Below are 26,288 nucleotides of genomic sequence, written 5' to 3' on the forward strand. Positions count from 1 at the left end.
CATGAGCAGCTATGTCACATACAGACCAGTAAACCCTGTGCTGTGTGACTTTCCAGTGAGAAATCCTGCAGTACTGAGTTGAGAGATGGCAATGGGGACACTTTTTTTCAACCTTGCAGAACAAGAGTTGATAGTTTTGACCTTGTTCTCAGTGTCCTGAGCCACTGATAAGCAGCAAACAGTGTCTCAGTGTGAGTGGGGGGTGCATTGAGGGGCCAGTTTTTAATGTACACATCTAGACTCTGTGTGTGTGTGTGTGTCCCTTTAAGACCCTGAGAAGCTTGAGGTGATGGTGTTAAAAACAGACAGGGAAACAAACAGAGGAGGCACATATTCTCAGAAAGTTTACAGTCCAGCCAGACAGACACTGCAATGTGGATATGTGTCAAATTTGAAGAGGACACATATGACACGACAGGATCCCCTATGCCCCTGGGAAAAGAAGGAACAAGATTAGAAAACCTGTTTTCTAAGCTGCCTGCTGCTTGTTCCAGAGACTGCTAACTTTTTTAGAGACAAGGAAATGTCTCTTTGAAAATACCTCCTCCTAAGCAACGCTGTCTGGGTTCCTGACTTGTACAAAGTGCTGTATTTGATTGTCACTAACTCTATGGAGTTGAGAAAAACCATCTCTCTATTGCCTTTTCTAACTCCAAATAGGAAGTCAGGATGGAGCATTCTGCCAGCAGACACCCCATGCCATTACAAGCCTGCTACCCACGCCCATGTGATAAAAGTGTGTTCCTATGGCTGGCTGGTAGTTGTCAGCCATTCAAAATGGTCTCTGTCTTCTCAGAGCTGCCTGCAGGGGGCCAGGAAATATGTCTTGGATTATTGTTGTCTTTACTCTTTGTTGTGAATTATGGCAACTTCAGAGTTCTTTACGTAAGAGGGACTTTCCCATAAGCTAGCATAGTTAGAGGCTAAATTCTTTGTGCATCCCATAAAGTCATATTGGAATTTGTCCTCAGCTCTTTAAAAATGAAAGATGTAGGTGGTGATGCACACTTGTAATCCCTGCAGTCTGGGAAACTGAGGCAGGAAGATCACAGGTCTGAGACTAATGCACACTTGTAATCCCTGCAGTCTGGGAAACTGAGGCAGGAAGATCACAGGTCTGAGACTAGCCTGAGCAACCCTGAAACTTGGCAAAACCCTGTCTCAAACTTTTAAAAACTGAATAATCAAATAAAAAAATTAAAAGGTTTGAGGATGTAGTATGAAGGTCCTGGGTTCAATCCCCAGTGCTGCCACACTAAAAAACAAAACAAGAATTCCGAAGGTTGACACATAAGAATAAGTAAATACCATCATTTGCCACGTTGAGTTCTTGTTAAATGAACTCCTGCAGGAAAAGTTTTTGGCTTTTGCCTCTTCACTGCTTAGCCCAATAACTGATACTGTCTTAGTTCTTCTTTCTAATTGCTAGGACAAAATACTCAACACCCACAGGTTAAATGAGGAAGAGTTTATTTTAGCTCACAATTTGTATAAGTTTTATTTCTATCGGTTGGCAGAGGGGTGGGGAAGAGGAGAATCAATCATGGAGTGACAGACAGGAGGAAGAAAATATTTCTTCCTTCCTTCCCTTTTTATTCCATTCTAGTTACAAGCCTTTGGATTGGTGCTACCTACACCCAGGGTGGGTGACTTCCCTCTTCAGCAAGTCTATAACCTGTACCCAGACCTACGCTAAGTACATCAGTGGACGAATCCATTATGTACACATGATGTAGTCTCTTCCCAGAGCCCCACATATGAGTGCATGGCACTTTGGGGGGCATCTATCTACTGTATAACACACAAGAGGTACATAGTTTGTACTCAGAGCAACATCTCTTACCATCAGTGCCACTATCGTCATCATTACTGTCACCCCACTACTTTTATCATCATCTTCATCCTCATCGACAGGGGTTTAGGGTAGTTGGATGACTTGCTGAGAGTCCCATGAATGTACTCTTGATTTGCCCATTTTGTCTCGATACTAGGTCACAGTGTTAAAGATGTTTAAAAAATCTTAGAAATTACCTACCGTACTCTTTATTTATTTTTCTTTCATTTATTTTTACCACAATCCATAATAAATTTAACAAGGCAAACCAATTTACTCATACAAAAGTTTCACAGAGCAACACTACATTATTTGTTTTTCCTGTGAGGCATAGTTGATTTCACTTAAAGATGCATGGTGTTGTGACCTTCTACGTGGAGTTTACAACCTGAGGAGGCACATGTGTAGATGTGTAGGCTAAAAAACACACTGCGATTCTGGAGTGGGATGCTGGTCTTAGGCAGAGGCCTGGTGCTTGATTTAACAACAACAACAACAACAACAACAACAAAAAACAACTTCAAATAACTGATAGTGAAGGATCAGTATCCTGGATGAAAGAATGACATGTTTGGCATAGCTGTTTCTGAGTCTCTAGTCAGGTGATTTTGTTTGTTTAGTTGTTTCTTTGTATTTTCATCATCATTCACTGAATATTGATGATCTTCACAATGGAATTTGTCCACCTTGGTCTCCTTCATGCTTCCTAGGATGAAAGGCAAAAGCTCAGCTTTAGAGTTATTCTAAGGACCGGGAATCTTGATTCTTGAGCATGGCACTATACCCACGTGCTGAGTGGAACCTCACTGGGAAGGGCCTAGATTTTCTGTGTCCAGTGCTTCAGAAAGAAGCTGACATCTATCTTTAGAGAGCCCAAATAGCTGCAGGGTCTAACCTTAACTGCCTGGTAACCCTGGAATTATTTCCAGGGTATGACTGGAGAGGAAAATGTACAGACACCACAGATATTGTTTATCCAGATTCTCTTTCTAACTTTACAGAGCTGGGAATTAAAGAAAAAAAAAATTCACTCAACTGCTCCCTAGCTCCCTAAACTAAGTCCTGCAGGACAGACCAATATAAAGGTTGACTTCTTCTAGCCAGTCTCTTTGCCACTTACCTCCTGCTCTCTGATGATGTTTAATTACAAGTGTACTCACTTCCGAAACCTCATCCAATCCCTGCAGGCAAGCAAGGTCTCTCTTTTCATAACAGAGTCTCTTGGATAAGATGCTGTCCACAGGAAAGTGCTGGAGACTTGTGAAACCTCTCTCTCAATGAGCAAGAAAGACGTGAGCAAATAGAGACTGAAATTGTTTTGCTGTTTCCCTCTGGTTATTGTTGTTTCAATAATAAAAGAAGAACAATGTATTTACAGCTTCATATAAAAGGACTGCTTTTGGCTTGATGCTTGGTTTCATTTGGGAGGTTTTTTTTTTTTTTTTTTTTTTTTTTTGGTAGGGGATTTTATCTTTTTTTCATTGAGAAAGAAAGAAAAAATAAGCTAGGAAGAGATAAAAGTTCAAGGAAAAGAGACAGCAAGACCTCTATGCATATTCCTCATAGTGCGTATCATAACTGGGCTTTTTATCATCATTTGTGGGTTCTTTTGTTGAATCCTTGCTGCCACACTTGACCCTAAATTGTATGGGGGCAAAGATGCTTTTGGATTTCCCTTGCTATCTCATCAAAAGAGAACTTATGCATCCATTTATTTAATGTATACTAGGATCCAGGCCTTGAGTGTGTTTCCTTTGTTGCAATCTGATATTTAATCTGATCATGATGCCATGAATTCATTCATTGTCTCCATTAAACAGAAGCAAATGCCAGATAGAGCCCAGAGTGTGGCATTGTTGTCTAAGGTCACCCAGCCAGTCCACCGCGGAGCTGGACTTCAAAGTCTTCCATGAAATTATCAGTTACAGTATCTGCAGGCCAATTTACAATTAACCACACAGCGTTCAAAAAATTATTCTCTCTGATCGCGCATTGTTTTTAAATTTACCTATGGCCATCTCTTTATCTCTTTGTGCTTTCTTCACAGCCTTGTCTCTTCCTTTGCTACCTCCACACATTCCTCCTCTCTCTGAAAAAAATAAAATAAAATAGTAGCAAGCTCCCCCTCCCCAGTGGATTTTATAACTTTGCCTACCATATATTTAGTTTAGTAATGAAAAATTCCGCTCCAGGCGATGCATAGAATAGCATTTCTAATGTTTTAAAAACAGCTATTAATGTAGCCTAGCGCTGTGTGTGTGTGTGTGTGTGTGTGTGTGTGTGTGTGTGTGTGTGTGTGTGTATGCGCGCGTGTGTTTTCTCTCCTCTAAATAATCATCTGCTCAGTGGTGCTCTCTGAAACAGAGCAGCAGTCAGAGGAGGAGCGAGCTGTGATTGATGGGCCAGGGCTCCCTCGCAGAAGGTCCCATCTGGGGTTGGTTTTGGGAGCAGTCAGATGTTGAGGGGGAGGTCAGCCAGGCGGCCTCAGCTCCCCTGCCTCCAATACCCGGATCATCCGCACATGGCCCAGCGCGCACACCCTCGCTCCTAATCGAGGCTTGGTCTGGGCAGATGCTCTGTGGCGTGGGACTAGAACAGCTGCTGAGTTTATGGAGGAGAAAGGATGCAGGATGGTGCCGCAGGTAATTCTTTTTTTCTATTTAATTTTTCACTAGACGTTGTGATTTGAATGAGGTGAAGTGTTCCCTGGCATTAAGTCTGTGCTTTCTGGAATACAGAGTTTCCGTCTTTGAATCCCGCCGCCCGGGGAAAGGAGAGGAGTTCCAGGGTGGGGGTGGGAGGGTCTCTGCTCTGTGAGCGGAACTGAGCTGGTCTTAGAACCAGCAGGTTAATGGTGTCATTTTGCCTTTTTCTTCTTTGTTTCCATGCCCCTGGGGGCATGGTGCAGTTTAACACATTTCTGCTCAGACGAGAGGCTTTTTCTGGATATGCATGATGTTTTGCCAGGGACGTAGATCAGACCAGGCTACTAAACTAAAGTAAAACAAACTGTCAGCAGGACTGAAAGCTGCAGGCAGCCCCCGGGAACGGACAGCTTCCCCAGCCTGCGCGTCGTTGGGGGAGGGGGCTGCCCTGCGGGAGTCCGCGCTTGCTTCCGCGCGGTGGACAGACCCAATCAGGGAGCTTATTAGATCTTGACAATTCCGCTACATTTCTTCATTCTAAAGCTTGTGTTTAGTACAGGAGAGGTCCTTTAGAGCCAGAAACAGACCGGGGACAATACATGCTAGGGACGAAAAAGGAGGAAGGGCACTCAAGAAGTTTCACTATTAAAGCTGGGGGAAACTCATCAGCACGCGTACGCGCAGGCATGCCTGCAGAAAAAGGCTTGATTATTTTCAAGTCCACCTTGGTAGCTATGAAAATAGGCGCGTTTTCTCTTCAGTGAAAGCCAGGCAGTTCTGCCGAAAAGAAGAGAGCATCTTGTGCTCTGCCACGGAAGGAAAGAGTATTTCTCAGCTGAAATGCGGTTTGCATTAGATTTTTAAGTGAAAATATTTTGCAAAGTCTGACTGGCGGCCGCCTTTTGTTCTCTCACTCGTTTTCTAAAACTTATTTGTTAAACCACTCGGGGCAGTGAATGGGAGACAGGGGTTGTCTGGAGAAATAAAGGACAGCTGAAACAATTCCATCTCCTGAGCCTGCTTTCCTCGACAAAATTGAGGGTGCAGGAGTTTCGTGGCCAAGGAAGTGCTCTGGGCATCTGAGGCATGGCGTTTTATTAAATATAGGCTACCTCAGTAGGTTAAGTAGTCACATTACCGTGTGTGACACGAAGGAGCAACAGTATTCTGTCTATTTCATATTCATTAAAATATTTAATTTGCAGTGACTACTTTTTTTCTTTAAAGAATCAGACTCCGTTGCATTTTAATAACCCTTTGGCTCTCAGTAGCCGAATGAAAGCTATTCACTGGGGTTCTTGGGTAATGATGGGTTCCATGTCTTTGTGCTGTTTTTGAGTTGTTCTAATTGATTGAGAGGTTGACAGATGAGGACAAGGAAGTTTTTTCTTCGTAGGTTCTCAGAGACCTTTATTTCAAGCTTCTTAGTTTTGGAGCAGCAAGCAATAGTAGATATTAATACCTGAGGGCCTGGCCTCATGCCCCCTACTCTATCCCTTGTGTGTATTTAGCAATTACCTAAAACAGTGCTGGTGATAAATATTGGCTGTTAAGTTTTGCAGAAGCTCTGGAAGCAGTTGCTTTGTGATATGGGGAACACTTGAAAAGCAGAATTATCCTCCACAGGGAAGGTGAAGCACCCTGACTCTGCAGACATCCAAGCTTCTCCATCATTCCATTTGCTTAAGGCCTGGAGTGTGGTGTTGGCATTGAAGAATAAAGCAAGGAGTTCTGTAAATGAGGGAATGTCTAGCCAGAATGCTCCCAATAATTTTGTGTGTCACTGTTATCTTCACTTTTCAACCAGGAGCCTATTCCCATGGGCAGTATTTGCTGTGACCTGGAGTGGAGAAGGTGTCCTTAATGTTTGATGTATTTTTCCAGAAAATATATTTCAGCCAAGCTCAGGATCCAGGAACATCACTAGGGAGGGAAGAAAGAGATCTCTGAAGTCATTTGAAGGTGAAAAATAATTCCACAGAAAGTACAATGATCTTAATTAAATATTAGCTGTAATTAGTCTAAAGTGCAAATGTTGGGAATATTAATTAGGGTCTCTCAGGAAGGGCTGTTGGTGTTAATAAGTAACCGTAGGGGGTCCCACCAACATCTGTTTGAGAACTCCAGGTACAGGATGAAGTCTTGAGCCTCAGGAATCAAGATGTTAATTGAAGGACTCTGAAGCCAGGCTGCAGACTTGAGATGGTTCACAGGTTTTCCAAATTACTATCCCACCTCTGGCCAAGGGTGGATTAATTTCTTTCTCTGGAAAAGAGAACCGCTGGCATCTTTGCACTAAATACCCCTTCACCTGACTTCAACACCAAAGTATCATGCTTTGTGTGATAGAGAAGAATTTGGGAACCAGCTCTCTACCATGTGTTTCTCCTGCCAAATGAGAGATATCTAGGACCTCAGTAAAGATGGATGTTGGTTCACCTCCTCATTTTCCTAAGAACAACCGTGGCTGTGTCTTCGTGCTATTATTTCCTGGTTCTGAGTTGAACCATCTTTGACTACAAAGTTAAGTGGGACTGAAGATGGAACGCACTCAAAGTAGGGCCTCTGAATCTTGGTGTGTTTAACATGTAGGACTTACAGATAATCCTTTCTGGGAGCAGAACTGTCCTGTGCGGTAGGCTATTCAGCATCATACCTGAACTGTCCCTGCTGGATGCTAGGAGCACATCTTCCCCAGTTGTGGCTAAAAAATGTATTTCTTGTCATTACCTAACCTCCTCTGGGGAGCAGACACCCCTGTTTAAGAATGCTTGATGAGCTGGGTATGGTGGCTACAGACAGCTGTAGTCTCTGCTGTCTGGGAAGCTAAGACAGGAGGATTACAAGGTTGACCCCAGTCTGGGCACGGGGCAGCACAGCAACATAGTGAGACCCTGTCTCAAAATAAAAATTCAAAAGGGGCTGGGATTGTACCTCAGTGTACCCGTGAATTCTTCAAAAAACAGAACAAACAAAACACCTCAGTGTACTAAAGTAAAACAACAATGCCTGGCATCTTCCTGTGTCACTCTGCTGCTCTTGTGAATAGCAACAAGAAGGGGCTGCCTTTCAAAGGGAGCATAGAATCCTGAGACCAGGGGGTGGGCCTTGTCCCAAGCCTGCTTCCACTGAGTGTGCAGCCTGTGTGTATCTGTGCATGTGGGATCAAAATCGGATATCTGGTGATGGAAAGAAGATTCCAGGCAAAATTCTGGCTCACTCTATATCATCCTAAATATTGCTGTTCTCCAAGACTGAGCTCATCCATCCTTCATTAAGATAACCTACCTCCCCTTTCTGTCTCTTCCTGCTTTACTGTTAGCTTTATGCTCTACCAGACTATGCTACAATGGTTTCTTAGCTGGTGACCCCTTACCTAGCAATATTTTACCATAGCCATTGGAAAACTTTTTTTTTTTTTTTTTTTTGCATAGATCCAGAGAGCAAAAGTTAGGCTTTGTGGACCATGTTGTCTCTGTCACAACTGTTCAACAATGCCACTGTAGCATAAAATAGAGAGAGTATACAAACAAATAGGTATGGTTGTGTCCCAATAAAACTTTATTTGCAAAAACAAGCAGTGGGCCAGATTTGCCAAGTGCTCATCCCGTTTTTCCTGCTGCCAGCTTCAGTTGCAAGAGCTCACAGTTCATTTTTCAAGAGTACATTTATAAGCCTTCCTGCTTTCAGTTTTGCAGCTAGCCTGCTACTGAAACTCAGAGGTGGAACAGTGTCTTATCCTTGAGTCACAGGCAAGGAGATGGATGGTAGCAGTGCATGAGACATTTGAGATGTGGCCACAAGCTGTGTGGGAGTGGGAGCAAAAGGCAGTGAACCTGGGATCTCGGTGTCAAGGAAGGCTAGCTGGAGGACAGAGTTCTTGATCTGGGACCTGAGGAAGAAGCAATCCACAGGCAAGGGCACAGGCAGGCTTTCCAAGCAGAGAAGGACAAAGAGTGTGAAGATGTGGTGCCAACAGGATGGACCTCTTCTTCTCCAGCGCTGAAAATGTCTTCAAGAGGACAGACAGGTAGATCTGTCTCTGTGCTTGTATCCCAGCAGGAGCCCTTCCTTTTGGGCAGGCACTGATGAGGTTACTCCATCCTTCCCCAGATTTTCCTGCAGTGACAAAAGGCCACCTTGTCATATGCATCCTGGTGAAAGTGTTGTTCCTGAAGGAGGAGGAGGGTCACCTTGGGCTTCATGTCCCCAGTGTGTCATTCCATGTTCCCCCAGGCTCCCAAATCTGGAGCTTTCACAAGTCTTATTTTTCCCTTTAGAGAGAAACCATTCAGAGATCACAGAGGACAAAATTCACCTGGACTGAAGCCAGCTCTTGCTCAGAGAATTCCCCTGGAAACTTGTTTCAAGACCCCCATGTGTCTGGGGCTTCTAGTTAGCTACGGAGAGAGTGGGTTCAGTCTGGGATTTCTGTATATAAGAACATATTCTTTGGGTAGCCTAGGGATAGAAAAAGTTTGTAGTTTAGTTATGAAACAAAAGAGGATTTTTAAAAAATTAATCAAAATCCTTTGGGCTGTAGGTAATAGAAAAATTAGTTTAAACAAAAGAAGACAAAGAATAAAATATTTCAGTTATGCAATATGAGTAAGTTTTGGAGAGCTAATATACAGCTTGAAGACTACAGTTAAAAATACCATATTTTGTACTTGAAATGTGCTAAGAGGATACATCTTAAAATACATCTTCTCACCTCACCACACCACACACACACACACACACACACACACACACACACAGTAACTATGTAGAGGTGAGAGATAAGTTAACTAGCCAAGATGTGGTGATCTTTTAACAATGTATACATACATCAAAACATCAAGTTATGCATTTTAAATATATACAACTTTATGTTAATTATATGTCAACAAAGTTGTTGAAAAATAGGACATTTGCTCACTTGTGTAACTAAAGCAGATAGGGATGGTACTAATTTGGTACAGCTGTATTCAAGACTTCAGATGATGTGCTCTGTCCTTCAGGTCCTCCATCCCATCCACCTGTTTGTGGTCTCACCTGTAGGGAGATCCTTTACTTTAGGCATTTCTTGGAAGTTCCAGGCTTACATTATTTTCATAGCTGCCAATCACAGTGGAAAGAAAACTTTTTTCCAAAACCTGAAGCAAAATCTCAGGGGAACTAGGAGTTGTCATGTGGGCCTAACTCACCAAAGGCTCACTAAATAAGTGATCAAGAACTGGAATCCCCGAGGCTACAGCAGTAGAACCTTCTGATGGCTAGGAGACAGTCATGTGATAACATTTAGCAGTAACCAAGGGCTGGGTTCCATCACCTGTGCACCTCGCAGGCTGAGTGGGACTGTCCCTCCCGCAGAATCCAGGGTGCTGGCTTGGATGAAGCAGGTATAGAGGCTGAGCTGCAATGATAGTGAAGTCCTTTGTGAGTCCCAAGGAGTGATGGGTTTGTTGTTTGTGTGCAACAACTCAGCCTCAGCACAGGCAGGCTCCCTGCCTCCTCAGATGCCACAGGAAAGTATTAGAAAGGGGCACGTATGTCTCCTTTGCCTCCAGTAGTGCCCAGGTTTGCAAAAATCAGTCTGGAAGTGGAAGGAGCCTGATAGGAATTTTTTTTTTTTTTTTTTTTTTTTTTACTTTGTAAAAGGTTTTAAACTCATTTGATGCTCAGTTCTCGGCATTGTCCCCTTTAACATTCTAATTAAGAGTCCTCTCTAAACAGTGTGCCTGCCCCCATCAACATGTTTATGCTGCAGATCAAGGTTCCTTAGCAGAATTAGCTCTGGACTGTCGGTGGCAGCTACTTAGGAGATGTGAACTGTTCTGACATCTTTGCCCTCTTATCATTACAGCAGGGCTAAAGTCACATCTAATTGACCACAGACAATAGGAGAGGCCACTATTTGGTGTGCTTAATTGCTGGGATTTTTTCCCCCTTCTTCTTCCTGTCTAATATTTTCTAACTATGCAATGGCATCTCTTGAGACTGAAAAATTTGGCACACTAGGTTACTGTTTCTTTTGCCTTCTGATGTGTGTGTGTGTGTGTGTGTGTGTGTGTGTGTGTGTGCACGGCTGTATGTGAAATGTGGTAAAGTTATGGGGGTGGAGGTAGAGAGAGAGAGATGTTTCTTGAAATGGAAACATTTGAATTCAGGGTGGTTTTTTGTAATTCTTTTGACTTGACTGTAATTATCATACTGCATGTTTAGGCTATAACTGAAGGGCGAATTGTTATATAATACTCTGTGCTTATAAAAAAGAATAAAGCAGGGACTTGAGGGGGAGATGCAGTGACTTATGAGGCTGAGTTAAATCCAACATTGTGCAGAAAAGTTTGAAGGGGGGAGGTCACAGAGGGAGGACATCTTTGTCTAAATTAGGCCCCAAATTTTCATTGGCTGCTCTATAGCAGCACTAGACAGCAGTACACAAGCACACGCAGAAACTCGCTCACACCCACCAGGCACAGACGGGACCATTACAAGGACCCACCCCATCCCATTATATGAGCCAAGTCACATAAAACTTTGATTAAATTCAAATGCTTGGATAAATTGTCTCTCCTTTCAAGAACACACTCATTCAATTTAATCTCTCTTGGCACTTTAAGTATCAAATCAAGGCTTGCTGTCACTGTGGACAACTACATGCTCACAAAATCCAAAACGGGAATGAAGCCAGAAACTCCCAGGGAAAATTCAACCCACTAAGATACAGAGCCTCCCAAGCTTGGAACATTAGGCTGTAGGAGTTGGGGAAAGTGTCTTCATCGTTCTGTGCCTCGGTTTCTACATCTGTGTAATGGGGATGCATAATGGTTACAGTTTGCTCATTGGACCTACTGAGGTTTACCTAAGATTAGTCCATCTCGGGCTGGATCTAGAAGGTACCTGGAAAGTGCAAGGGAACTGGAGGTGTTGGGCTCAGGGAAAATATTTTGTTTGAAACGCCCTCCTGAGTGTCTCCCTCTCTCCGCTTTTTAATTTTTTTCAGGGTAATCAGGAAGCAGCGGCCGCCCCTGACACGATGGCTCAGCCTTATGCTTCAGCGCAGTTTGCTCCGCCTCAGAACGGCATTCCCGCAGAATACACAGCCCCTCACCCCCACCCCGCGCCAGAGTACACAGGCCAGAACACCGTCCCTGAGCACACGTTAAACCTGTACCCTCCCGCCCAGTCGCACTCGGAGCAGAGCGCCGCGGACACCAGCGCGCAGACCGTCTCCGGCACCGCCACAGTAAGTGGGCTCTGCCCGCCCGGGCCCTGAGCATGGTGCAGGGGCACGTGCCCCAGCCTGATGCGCCCCTCCACCCAGGTACTCTGGCGAGCAAAGCACCTGGAGCCCACCCTCACCTTTCCAGCTGTACCCTTTGCTGTTACTTAAATCAACTTATTTTCCGTGGCCACGTTTATTCTTAAAGGGAAGCATGCATTTACTTCCCTATCAGCTATTTTTCTGTTCGATGGTCTTAAGGCATGAGAGGTATGGCTCAGGGGTAGAGCACTTTCCTAGGAAGCTGAGGGTCTGAGGTTCCATCCCCAGAACTGATTTTGGTGGAGTGGGTGGAACCTTATGGAGGATAATTGAAAGATCATAATATTTACCTATGTTTGGTGTAAAATTCACTGATTTTTAGAATATTTACAGAGCTGTGCAGCCATAGCCGGAACCTACTTTTGGAATAGTTCCATTACCCTTGAAAGAAATCTAGTAACCGTTTCCACCACACCACTCTGATTCTCAGCAGGATGCTCTGGAAAATCTTCCCTGTTGTGTGTGTGTGTTCCGTATGTCTGGATTTTATTGCTGCTGGTCTATGGGAAGGGGAAGGTAAAAACAGCAAAAAAGGCAACCTAAGAGAATTCTGTTGGGCAAGAGAACTCTTTCGTGGATGCAGGGAAGGAAAAAAAAAACCCTAAATTTCACTGCATGCCAATAGATTGAATGAATTAAAAACAAGCAGGCAAACAGACAAAGTAAGTACGTTCTCATCATCATAAATAAGACTAGTGCAATGGACTAGTAAGTAAAGGTGACCCTAAACAAAAATAGTGATAGCAAACTCAAACTGTTTGTTTGTGTACCACCTACAATGATCCCGTATATCACAAAACCTGAATGGACCACATTCATACAGGAGACTCTGCCCTGAAGAACTCCTTAAAAGCCCCGGCACACCAAGCCTCTAGTCTGGGGCATTTTGTAGTTGCAAGGCAATTCTGCTCCTTTCCTCTGCCCCCAGCCACTGCAAAGCCAGTGTTTGGAAGAAAATACTGGTCGAAGTACAGTGCATTGCCCAGGGTACGAAAAAACAATGGTTAACTTTGCTACTTGGCATTTGGTGACTAGTTTTGGAAATATTAAAAATAATATGGGTTCGGAGATTTTTCCATTGCCTCCCTCCCTTTTTATTGATAATACACAAGTGACATAAAATGTATTATTTTAACATAAATGAGTAGTGATTTAGAACACTCATATGGGTGTGACACAGTAATCATGCCCATCCATTTCCAGAACTTTTCATTTCCCCAAAAGGAAACCCCACATTAAACAGAAAACCCTCACCTCTTGGGCCCTAGCCAGCCAGGGGCAAACACCAGTCTGCTTTTTTAAGGTTTAGAGAGTTTTTAGTGGAAATAAGGAGAAGGAGGGTCCCGAGTGGGATAGCTCTAGTCTGCTTTCTGTTGGTATGATTTCCCAAGCTCCCTCCCATGACTGACTATTTTCCTTTGGGATAATTTTGTCAGGGCTCATTCTGTTGATATTCCATGGTGTGGGTCAACCACACTTTGACCATGCTTTTGTATATCATTGGCCATTTGGGTTATTTCCACTTTGTGGCTCTTGGGGACTGTGATGTTAGTGTCATTTTGTGTTTGACCTTTGTACCTTAGGGCAGGCTTTGTATGTGCTTGTTTCTCTACAGCTGTGTGATGCTCTGGTGTTGAAAACCGAGTGGTAGTGTTGGACTGCTTGCTTTTTGTTTGTTGATAATTTTGTGAAGATCATTGGTAGTAGGGCCTGTGTAGGTTATTTTGGAACTTTAAAAAAGGTCCAGTTAGACATTATGTATTAAGTTCACCCATGTGAAGATTATTTCATTCAGATATTTATTAAACATCTTGTAGTGCCAAGAACTATACTAAATGATGTACTAGAACTACATAGATGTGGTTTTTCCCTTCTGTATCTTAGTGTGAGAGTTAGAAAGTGAGAAACTACAAAGAGAAGTATGAGCAACTACTTCTGTAGCCACAGTTTAATGCCTGATCATAAGGAAAAGTGGACACCATGGGAAGGTAAAAAGACAATGCTACCACCCACAAATGGGGAGTCTGGAGCATTTCTTCAGGGAGATGATATTTACAGTAAAAGTACAAAAATCTCTAGGCAGAAGGAATTTAAAACTGAAGGTCCTGAGCTTGACGTGAGCATGATCCATTCAAAGTACTAACAAAAGGCCAGTTACATTCAGGAGATGGGAAGAAAGTTGGGGTGCACAGGCAAGGGTGAACTAGGAGTGCTCAGCAAGAATTGTACATCCTGCCAGTCTGGTAGGTTCAGAAATGGGTGGAAAATCCATGTTGGGAGAAATGTGAAGCCAATGAAAACAATTTAAGTCAGTCAGAAAATGAAACCTATAAAGGGTCAGTGATGCCTAGCCTAGAGAAAACTTAATTGAACTGGGGAGCTAAAATGCTAGCACCCTTGGCCTATAACAAGAACACTTCAGAGACCATCACAATTGAATTTAAATAGTGTGTTGGATGTCTAGATGGCCTTGCACTGCAGCAAGATAAAGCAACATTGAGAGAAGCTTCCCTAAGAGACTTTTGTTCCACTGTAGAACATGGGATATGGGTTCTTTAATCATAATCATGTTCTGCTTTCTAGAGCACATGTTTCTAAGGAGTTAGTGTATCATGATGGTAGGAGGAAACACTGTCTGAGGGATCTGCCTCAAAAGTCTGACTGGAGGAGGATGCATTTCTGGTCAGAAGTAATGGAAAAATTAGGGGGAAATATACTGGCTCAGATGGCATAAAGTCCAGGAGGAGGCTGACTTTGGACACAGCTTGATTCCTGGCACACATCCATCAGCTTCCCACACCAGATCTGTTTCTGGCTTTGCTTCCTCATGCTCATTTCTGCTCTCTGACTCTGCCCCTCAAGGTCAGACTCTTGTCATCACCATTAGCAGTGCAGTGAAAACTCTTGGATCATTCCCCTTGTAGCCCTGGAGATGGCCTCTTTCCGGCTTGTGAGGTGTTACATTCACCCAACACTGAGGCTGGGATTGAGTCTCAGCTACAAGAAGCTCCACACTACATATATGGCATGAGGATCTCTTATCAGAACACATTTTCAGGTGTCTGAAGAACTATTTCTAAAAAGCACTGAGTGGCCTGGCCCTAGGCAGAGGTAAAGACAGTGTGACAGCCACATGCATGGAAAAGAGCTCATTGCTATGCTTGCCAAGCATAACGGGTGAGAAGGAGGATGAGGACAGGATTCTGGAGAGCTCATAGCTGGTGGATTTTGAAAGAAAAGGAGCTACTGAATGACACCTAAGTAGGATATTCAGATGGAGAGTTGAATCAGCAAAGTATGGAGTCACAGAAGCCTGGAGAGCAAACACCTGGGGAACTTTATTGAAGCTAGTACTACAGACATCACTGAAGATCTAGGAAGACACAGTTTTCCTAGACCGGATGGGAGATGTGACAGAGATTCAGAAGTACAGGCGTAAATGAATGTTGAGAGTAGGTGTTCTTTGCCCATGACAAGCTCTTGGAGTGATGAGGGAAAAGATGGTGATCAGAGAAGGATGTTTATCAGATAGTTGGGCTAGATTTGCTAGTTTATTCAATGAGAATTTTCCTTTGGAGATTGTTGGGTAGGGGGACTGCAAGAGCTAGGAAATCATGATCAGGAAAGTGGCTGAGTGTTTTCAAGAAAGGAAAAAACAAAAGACAAAAGGTGTTCAGAAATTATGGATAACAGAGGAAAAATAAATAGGCTTTTTTTTTTTACAGTTCATTGACATAATTGACTCATCATAAGCTGTGTATCTTAAAGTGTATACCTGGAGCCAGGAATAGTAGCATGTGCCTATAATCCGAGAATTCTGGGAGGCTGAAGCAGGAAGATGGCATGTTCAAGATCAGCCTGGGCCACCTAACAACCCAGAGAAAACTTGTTTTAAAATTTAAAAAATAATAAACACCTGAGGAATAGCCCATTGAGCTCAGTGCAGTGGGTTCAGTCTCCAGTAAAACACACACACACACACACACACACACACACACACACACGATGTGTGTGATTTGCCAAGTTTCTGCATATGTATATACATGTGGACCTGTTACCACTATCAAAATAATAATATCCTTCACCTTCACGTTTTTCTTTGGCCCTCTTTGTAATCTTTTCCCCCATATTCTGCTTCAATGCCAGGCAACCAACTGATCTGCTCCTTTTATGATGGCTTAGTTTACAGTATCCAGGATTTCATATTAGGGACATCAGCCATTGTGTGCGCTTTCTCTCTGTTTCTTTTATTCAGCATCATTAGTGTTGGGTTCCTCTGTGTCACTGCATCTATCCCACCCTCACTCCTTTTCTCCGCTGAGTGCTGTTCCGCCACAGGGATATGCCACAGTTTGTTCCTCTGTTTAATTGTGCATGGGCATCGTGTTGTTACCCGTTTGAGGTCTCTAAAAATAAAGCTGCTGTAAACATTCGGAAGCACTTTGTTTCAGAAGCAGAAGAGAAACAAGAATAAATGTACAAGAATGCAGAGAAATTTTGAAGCCAAGAAATGACACAGGCCATTCATTCACTATTACCTTCATTTTTTCTTTCTCAAAGGGATAATCGCCTGCTCACAGATAGTGCAAAAGAAGTTTAGAAACAAGAACAGGATTTCTGAACTTGAGAAAACATTCTAGGAATCTGCTACTGATAAGTTTAAAGGGCTGTAAGTGCCTGAGCATGGAGAGTGAGTGTAGAACAGGGTCTGTTTGCCAGTTACTTTGTCTTCTCCAGGGATATTTGAGTGGTAGAAGTGTTTGACAAAAGATAATCAGTGCAGCCTGAGACAAATGGGCTTTGGGGGTTGATCCTGAAGGTAGTTTGTGAACTTCTGTTGTTAATTGATAGCAGGGAAGTTCAGGAACCATAAAGGGACACCTTGTTTTCCACTGAAAATAGTGGGTACATACATATATTCGCCTCTCCTTGGCCAAGAAGGAAGATGCTTCTGTTATCCTTGACCTACTTTTGAGTAGTACCTTCCTGAGATGACAAGTTGACTTTAAATCATCTGTACCTCCCCATACATTTACTGGATTTGTTTTCTCTTCACTCCAACTTCTGCAATTCCTGCAGAAGGAATTGAATTTCCAAGTGCTCAAGGGGATTGAACAATGGTTCTCTTAGTCCATGATGCATAGCTCTATACTGACACAGAAAGTTACTGCGGGGCTGAGGGTGTAACAAAGTGATACAGCATGTGCTTAGTATGAAGGCGACTTTGGGTTTGATTCCCAGTGCCACAAAATAATTGCCTTTTGGAGAACAGCTTAAATCAAATCATGCCCAAAGAAAAGTGCTGTTCTGGAAATAACTCTATCCTTTGACATATATATCCCTGTTATTTAATGTCATTCTAAGGACATGGTAGAGGCCATCCCTTCTTGGAGAAACTGAGTAGTTTTGGATAAGAGAAAACATCTATCCATCTGGTGGGCTCCAAGAACATCTAATATATGCACATGATTTAACACAAAGAGCAGAATCTGTATAAGGGAAGCAGCATGCACCCCAAGCTCCCACCCAGAACTAAGTAAAGTACAGACAGAAAAGACTTAGCAGGTCATCTCCGCAGCTCCTCAAGGGCTGAGACGTGTCTCTGCAGGACATTTTTCTGCTGAATTTCTATTTAATGTGGGCCTCAAAACACATCATGTATCACTGTGCTGACAGAGCCAATGCTGTATTGTGCTGGATACTGCACCTGACAAGGTATTTTACTCTTGACATATGATAATTAGAGATTTGCAAGTAGAGAATTCTCCATGTATCTCCAAAAGCAACTTGACTTCTATTTTTAACACCTCTGCAGAGTGTTTGAGTCTCCCACTACTTTCCCACTCTCTCTGAACCCCGATGGGAGAGAACATGAATCCTGAATCTTGTTCCCTGAGCTCTGAGCCCTGCTGATGGGGAAAAAAGAACTAAGGAACCTCAGCTCCTTGCTTTCAATGGGAGTATTCAAAGAATATCTATGTATTTCATTAGTACCTCCAAGAATATAAGATATTGGGTAATAGTGGCATCCTCTTCTTAGCTGTAAAATTGCTCTCATTTTGAAGTCTATCAAATAAATAAGACTCAGTTTCTTTTTTTGTTAATTAGCTATTGGTTTTAAAGCATTCAAAGATGTGGTTGAAAAAAAACTGAAAAAAGGTTACAAAGTAAAAACTACAATCTCCTATTATAACTCTAATTCTTAGGCTTCCCTACCAAAAAACAATTGCCAGTCCATTGTATTCCTTCCCAAAAGTGTTTTGTGCTAATGCAAATATGTGTCTGCATGTCTGTCTCCTCTTTATCCTGTCATCTGTCTGTGATTCAGTCCTTGTGTCTTGTAACTTCTCACTGGTTCTGGTCTCAAAATAACAATTGAAATCTATGGGGTGTCCTTATTGTTACCATTTATATCTAGGAGGTCCTTCTGTATGGTACCTTGGGATCCAATTTATTCTTTTTCAAATTTGTGTACATTTTGACAGGCGCAGGTGTGTCACTGATGCAATTAGATTATTTCTAGGATTTATCTTGCCTCATTGTAATTCCCAATTAGGCTACAGGAAATAACTAGATATAAATATTGCTGTGTCTCCATGTGTGAACGGTTAAAAATATTCAAATTTAAAATACAGCAATTAATCAGTTTCACTACAAAGAGTGCAGAGACCTTGCTCCCGTTTGATTCCCAAGGATGGTACCCAAGATGCCTGTTGCCCACACCCTGCCCCATCAGAGTGAACGGCCAGCTCTCAGCCCAGGGCCACCTTGACTCTATGTGCTTGGATATGGTTGCCTGTTTATTGACAAAAGAAAGTACCTTATGAGTTATCTGGTGTCTGGAAGAAGAAATAAGGTGCGTTCTTATTGATGGGGGCCTGCAGGAGCTCACTGATCATGCTAGGCATTCTTCTGCCCTTTATGTCACTTTGATTTCACCCCATATCTTTCAAGTGGTCTTTGACTTCACCCCCATGTCTCTCAAAAATCCATCACTTTACTCTGGGGAAATAAAGGAAAAAGCACCTAAGGATAGTATAAGTTTGAGAGTGGCATGATTGAACTCCTTATGCCTGATATGAAGCTTGGATTTTTGTCCAGTCTCTACACATCCCCTGAAGGTCTCTGCTAACACTTGGAGGCTCAGTAACTGAGGCCAGGGCAAGAGACACAAAGTCTTCCTTAGGGCTGGTTTCTGCATCCTGCTCTAATCTCCCTGAGTACATCAGCCACGATCCTGGCCTTTGAATCAGTCAGGACCTGTCCTTCTGTTTCACCAGAAGGACCTCAGACTCATCATTGGCCCTCGCTGGCCGTATTGTTATTATCCCTGCTCTAGGCTCCTTTCCCAGCCTCTTAGTAGCCACCAGAACATGAGAGATTTTTCTGTCTGTTGTAGATTTGAGCCTCAGGCCCTTATACTGAAAGTTTGGCATAATCACTGAAAGGTGGAATGTCTAAAGTAGGATACAGAGGTATATGAAAATAGGAAGCAGAGAACAGTAACCTTAAAATAATATTTGCTCAGTAAGTGCCAGTGTAGGCTCTGAGCAGTCTATGTACGAAATCTCCACCCATGTTAAACCTTCACTCCTAAAAAAATGGAAGCAAGTAGCATTGTCATTCCGCGTTATAGATGCAGAGCCTGAGGCCAATGCCTTGCTGGAGGTCATTGTTGCTCAGATTGCTGGCTCAATCCCAGACGCGTCAGACTCAGGACCAGAACTCATACAGACTGGAAGCCCAGGAGACCTCCTGCAGAAGTGCTGAGGCATGCAGACTAGACTCCACTCTGAAGAGATGGCTCTTACAAACAAGAAAGTGCTGCATGGAACTGCTCCTGTCACCCTGGGGAGGGCCTAGCAGACCCAATATCACTATGTTGGAGTGTGCCCTTTTTTAAGATCTGTGCCTTGAGCAAACTCCAGTAGCATATTTCAGTAGCTTCAAAATTGTCTTTTCAGATGATAGTGTGGCTGAGCTGTTTTGTCAACACCACTTGTATTTTCCTAAGATTCACATTTAATTTAAGGACTCAGGAAGAGTTTTTTGTTTTCACTCAAGCCTGAGTAATATGCTTTTGCCTCCTATATGCTCTGGAATAAATGATCCCTGGCTTGCAGCCAAATTAAAGGCCTTCATTATCCAATACTATGCTTCTTTGACTATTCTAAAGCCTGTTCTTCAAAGTGTTCAGTGATAGTGAACCAAAAGGCATAACAGAACCCAATTTGGGGTGAGTCTGAGAAACATCAGCGTAGCTCTAAGCATGTCCATTGTTTTCTTGAAGCTGTGGTTTCTGTGCCTTGGAAGCCATTTGAAGGTTCTCATGACAAATGAGGAAAATGGCATTGGATAAATATCCTCAGGTATTGTCAAGAGAATTAAAGTAGAATCTGGGTAAATAACTTGAGATTCTCATTCCAGTTCTGGGAGTGGAATCACAGGTGTGCCACTTAACCTTTATGGCCCTCTGTTTCTTCCTCTTTGTATGTGAAGCATAGAGGAATTTTGAACGTATGGCAAGAGAATTTCACTGAATGGCTTAGCACAGTGCTAGGCACACAGTAGACACACCACATAAGCTCATGAGAATTAAGAACTCATTACACAGTCCATGACTTGTCAAATTGCTCTCCTTGGTCTTGTATCATTCAGTAAAATTTTTAAAGAAAAAACAGAGTCATAAAAATAAAGATATTTTCTGTTAATAGCTAAGGTAAGCTTAAAGTTTCCAGATTTATTTTAAAAGTAACTCTTATATCTGATAATTTATTGAAAAACAGTTTTTCATCACTCATGCCTGAGTACAACTTATAGGCAAAAACTGTCTTTGACCTGCGTCTAGTTCCTGAGAAAACAAAGTAAGTTTATTAGAGAAATAAATGAGTGAGATTTTGTAACTCTTACATGTATCTTGCTTTTATCCAATGAGCAAAGGACAGACATGAGCTAATGGTTTATTTAATGTTCCATAAGAAGACTTCAGGAAATAATTCCACTGAAAGTCTTACAGCCATTTGAATCTTCATCCTGATTTCTTTTTTACTTGGCGTTCTCTGCTAAGTTCTGCATATTCTCACCTATACTCATTTCTTGGTCCGTTTTACTCTCAGATGAGTAAGCAATCTCTGTCTTTGATTAAGATGTCTTTGAGCCAGTATCAGCACACAATGTGATTTTAAGGCATTGTGTATTGAGTGGATGATGTGAAGATGTAGTGGGCTGTGGAGGAGCACTGGAATGGCTGGGTTAATTGTTTAAAGAATCTCAGACTCTTGTTTTTACATCCCTCAGCCCCACTCTGTTGCTTTTAAATAAACTGAAAAAGTAAGGGTTATCCATTTGGCTTACTCATTAGCAAGCATCAGTTCATGCCCTTTATCTGTGGCCATCTACTCTTTAGGTTCATTGAGAGTTCTTATGAATTCTTTGTTCTTTCTGTATGTAAGCCTGGAAATAGAAGTTGTCTGTGAAGAGAGGATTCAGAAATGGTTCACCTGGGACTCTGGAGTGTTAGAACTGGAAGCAATGGAAGAGTTCACCCAACTTAGTCTTCTTGTTGTAGAGATTCTAAAATATCTTGTAAGTTAGAGATTGAAAACTCAAATACTTTCAGATCAGGATGAGAAATACATATGTTTCAAAGAGATTGACCTATGAAAGAAAGATACAGGTATAGTCAATAATTTCCTCTATTAATACTGTAAGGATACAATGACTGGCATGATCCTGTGTAACCTATTGATGAGTTAAAAACATACATGGTATACTTGACATAAATGGTACCTGTCAGTCCATGCATTCAGGGGCATATTGGGTTGTTGACACATTTTTGTAATATCTTGTGATTGTTTTCTCCCAGAGTAAACAGGAATATGGGTTTTTATGTGTTCTGTTGTTCATTCCTACAAAACATTTGTTCCTTGCTCATTCTCAGAAAATACTCAATTTACAACTCCTGAGTTAATTTTGGAACATTATCTTTTAATACTAGAGGTAGAATTAAGAACTTCAACTTTTTAAGAGTCTACGTCTGAAATTTACAAAACAAATGAAATAAGGATACTTCAGCCTAGCAGGGCAGAAATTCACAAGATGTTAGAGCCCAAAATGACCATCTGGTCTACCTACTTTATTTGTGGATGATAGACTCTGAGAAGGAAATTGATCTACCTGGGTTACACAGTGAGTATCATCATAGAAAATAGAATAGAGATGTCCTAAAAAAAAAAAAAAAAAAAAAGACTGTCAACTGAACCATGACCCTCCTGGGGGTAGTCTATTTGCATTGACTATCATTATCATTATTTTCTTTTTTACCTCTGTTCCTTTCTCTGTCTCTCCTGGATTTTTATAGTACTTTCAAAGGTCACCTACTCAAGTTTGTCTCCCCACTAAAATGGACAAAGCCAGACTATACCATTGTTAGCAGTTGTTGGGTTATATATTTTTTATTTCTTGCCAGGGGTTTCAAACAGTGATGGTCCTTATTTTCACAAAAAGAATCTTCATTTTATGTAGTTCTCATCTACTGAGCCTTGTGATTGTGTTAAGTGACTGAGCAGAGTCCATCGTATCACATATTCCTGCCAGCTCTAATCCCAATCATTCCTGGAGCTGGAAAATTTAACTGAGGGAACTGGATTTCTACTATCACATTCCTGAAGAATGTGGAGCCTATCAAACTGTCACCTTATAGCCTTTGGTGTAGAGCTGAATTTTCATCATTGCAAAAGCTATTTAGGAATTCACAAGGTGATTCTGATTCTATAGAAGAGAAATCAGATCTCACAAAGCAGCAGAGCTGAGCCAAGCAGCATGGAGACCCCATAGAGCAGTGATGGCGAACCTTTTAGAGCTCTCAAAGATAAGTACCTGTTGTGCCATGCGTGCTATAGGTTCACCACTACTGCCATGCAGGGTTCCCTACCCCCTGGGCTCTGGAGAGAAGTCCACTACCAGCCTGAGAATGAACTATCCCTCTAGCATTATGAACACAGTTCCCAGGCATGAGGACCTGACATTTGTGCAATACAGCATGCCTTGAAAGAAAGCTATATGGGCAAGTTTATTCTGCAGTAGACCTAAATTTTTAGCCTGTGCAGCTCAAACAGACCAAGTCATCAGGAGCAATGCAGTTTGAATGCTTGAGTGTTCCAAGCTTTTTTGGGAAGTGAAAAGGCAGTTTTCCTAAAACAAACAAATAAAATTATGGAAATGTCCATCATACAATTCAAAGAATATATAGGCTGTTTTGTTTTTATAAAGGGAGTGAATGCAAATGTGACTGACTCCTGCCTAGCAGATGGGAAAAAACAAATTGAAACATCCTGGACTCAAAAGAAGGAAAAAAGAGGAAGCAGTACTGTTATTCCTCATGTATGGAAAACATAGCAAGCAACTAGTGACTTCATACTAGATACTGGTACAACAACACTGCTGGTTTTCTGTGCATGATCTGGTTATGTCCTCATGACATTCAGTAGAGATAATTTCCATAATTCACCATTGTTGCCTAGTGGAGGAATCCAGAGTATAAAGGAGGAGACTGCCCTCATTCATGCAGCTAAGGAAAGCAGAGCTGAAATTCAGAGGCATGCACTCCACACTATGGTCATCCAGGAGCTGTGTACTGGGCTGCATGTTTTATTACTATGACCCTTCAATGAAGGGCCTCGTGATGCCAAAATGACACACAAGAAAACTGAGACCCAGATGTTCAGTAACTGTGAGCAAACTTGGAAGATCCCCAAGTCCACTTTACATGATTTATTTTTGTAATGGCACAGATTGCTTACTTTTCCAAGGATTTTAATATGGTAACAGACAGGTATCTTAGCAATCTTTTTTTTTTTTTTTTTGAATACTGGAAATCAAACACGCACTCTCATGCTTGCCAGGCAGGTGCTTAAACTGTTGAGCTAAGCCTCCAGCCCTCTTAGCAATCCCTGTACGCATAATTACATGTGTATCTCTGACCTGCCTCAGTTTACACAACCAAACACACCCTCATTCCTTCGATTCCCAGCTCAAACCTCCATTGGTGGTATTCAGTGACCCCATAGAGTGGGTGAGTCCTTTAAACCCCTGGGAAGCTGGCTATAGGAAGCCTGGATTTCCCAAGGAAGCTTGCTACAAGGAAATTGCTAATTATAACCCAAATTGTATTTGACTTTTGCATCTTTGCTTCACATTGTAACACTGTAATTTAAATAGACTGTTCCCTGGCCTTTTTTAGGGAAAGAAATTAACTACAATTTTTTTTTCTAAGAAAAGCCATGGTAGCAGCAGCACCTCAATGACAGGAGGTGGGCCTTGTCTCCCCCCTTTTCTCTCTAATTGGCTTGCAAGTGGGAGTCAGGTTAGCAATTATTCCAGGAGTTGCCTGGGATCCCATTTGTTATCTCTGGATGGCATTCATTTGGGCCATAAAGGGGAAAGACTACAGGAGAAGGGGCAGCTTTGGACATACTCCACCAAGTTTCCTTGCCACCAGGAGATGGAAGTTTGGGGACGAGGAATTCAGAATCTGAGACCCTCTTGCTTTTTGGGAAACTCTTGGTGGAGAAAATGAGAGTGGACATGACCAAAATGGTGAAGTGGAGTTAGCAGCACCTATTGGAACTCATGGTGTTTGCTGTTTTTCCTTTTGCCTGGCCTAGTTATCATAGGCCCACTAGTGTCTGGCAGGTTCTTTTCTCTCTTCCCTCCAGCCTCTCCAGGCCTTTAATATCAACACCAGCAGCCAACCCAGTGTTAGCAAACTATGGCCCATGGGTGTACTCTAGCCTTCTATGTTTCTTTGTCAATAAAGTTTTATTGAAACACAGCTGCATTCATTGGCTCATAGGTTTCCTGTGACTGATTTTGCACTGCTATGTCAGAGTTGAGTGACTGCAACCAATGAAGCAAAAAATAGTTTGACTCTCAACAGAAAAAGTTTGCCAAGTTCTGACCCAGGCCAGAGATTACATATTGCTAGTCTGTCGGCTTTATTAAGATGTCAGGCTAGTTTTGTTGAACTCAATAAACTCCTAAAATTAATTGCCTACATTTTGAAAAGAGAGGCTTTACAGTGTAAACTGGCTTTGATTAGAAGATGGAGCAATCTAATCCAGCATGCAGTGATGGGCTGATCCTGAGGGCAGGCTCTCCCCCTAGGAATATTCCTGAGATATCACCTTTCTGTAGTGTCCTATAGTGTTTGGCACAGATTGGCTCTCATGAGTATTGAGTTTGATTCCTACTGCAGACCCTTTTGTTCACATGGAAATTTTTAATAAAGTGTTTCTAATTTCTTGCTTGACCCATGAATTACACCTTTTAATTCTTTCTCTGCATCAAACAGGGCTTCCCTGAGGAACTCTCAGGAAAAAAAAAAAAAAAGGAAGAAAGAAAAGAATTTGTGTGTGTGTGTGTGTGTGTGTGTGTGTGTGTGTGTGTGTGACACAATATTTATTGAATGACAGTGTTAATACACTAGAAATATATCAGCCTTTTCCATTTGCAAACATACTCATGCCCTTGATTTTCCCTTTTTGGAATAGAAACTCACACCAATACTGATGAAGATTTAAATCCAAAAAGCTTGCCACTCAGTGTTACATTCTTTGGAGGCCGGTAGAATGAATGTCACAATGAATATTAGTAATGGAGCAAGTGACAACAGCATTGGTCAGCATATTCATGAGCTGAGTCCATTACTGCTAAACTTAGCAGTGGGTAGTATTGCCCTTATTTTACAGATAAGGGAAAACAGAGACTCACAGAGGCTATGAAAACTGCCTTATACTGTGCCACCAGGTCATGAAGGCCTTGCTGGTCAAGTCCTGCCCTGGCTGATAAAGAAGGCACTGCTCTTTCTAATATGCCTTGACAGCTCTTTATGCCCAACGGCACAGACACCAACGTTAGACTGACTTGGCAGCTGATGCTGGTCTCTGGCACTGACATGTAGAAGGCAGTGAGCCCCAGAATGGGGCAACTTTTTTTGTAGCTGGAGTAATTGATCCTAGGGAGAGCCTCAGAGGCCTTAGTAACCCTGCTAAGGTCAGTATTTGATAGAGTCCTTAGAGAACCTTCCATTGCTGTCAGCAAACCTTATTTTTTTCCATCAGTCTTTGCAAGATCAGCAGAGGAAGCCTAAAAGTGGCGGGTGGGTGGGATCATGTGTTTCCCTTGGAGAGTGAGGATTTCTAGGGTGGGAATCCCCACCCATAACAGATGGAAATCAGAGTGCTCAGGATCCAGATGGCATGTGCTACTTCATGGAGCAGAGGATCCACCTGCACATGCTACAGTCTGATAGTGTATAGGAATCAGGATGCTTTGACTCTGCTTCTGCAGCTTGGATGTTGAGTTCTGTGGGCTTTCTGATGATTCACAGTGTCCTGACACTGAGGCTGAGCCTTTGGTAATGACACGGTAGACAGGAGGTAATTATAGATCTGTTACTTCTCAAGTCAAGCTAAGTGGACCTCTGATTATTATTCCG

At 42.3% G+C, this 26,288-nt stretch overlaps 1 protein-coding gene across 43 annotated transcripts in view; it reads left to right on the plus strand.

The window, feature by feature from the left end:
- The window catches only part of Rbfox1 (RNA binding fox-1 homolog 1), a 2,027,889-nt gene that overhangs the window by 1,851,550 nt on the left and 150,051 nt on the right, over positions 1 to 26,288 (plus strand). For 39 of the 43 annotated variants that reach the window (XM_063226464.1, XM_063226445.1, XM_063226453.1 and 36 more), the window contains one exon: positions 11,471 to 11,713. In XM_063226464.1, coding sequence (XP_063082534.1) covers positions 11,471 to 11,713 — 243 coding nt within the window. Of the gene's footprint in view, positions 1 to 4,227; positions 4,477 to 11,470; positions 11,714 to 26,288 lie in introns of those variants that run through there. The other 4 variants (XM_063226482.1, XM_063226480.1, XM_063226474.1 and 1 more) reach the window with 4 other exon arrangements.

Source organism: Cavia porcellus, unplaced genomic scaffold (genome assembly GCF_034190915.1).
Source record: "Cavia porcellus strain 051 isolate PalLab524CR breed Dunkin Hartley unplaced genomic scaffold, mCavPor4.1 scaffold_16, whole genome shotgun sequence".
NCBI classification, from domain to species: domain Eukaryota; kingdom Metazoa; phylum Chordata; class Mammalia; order Rodentia; family Caviidae; genus Cavia; species Cavia porcellus.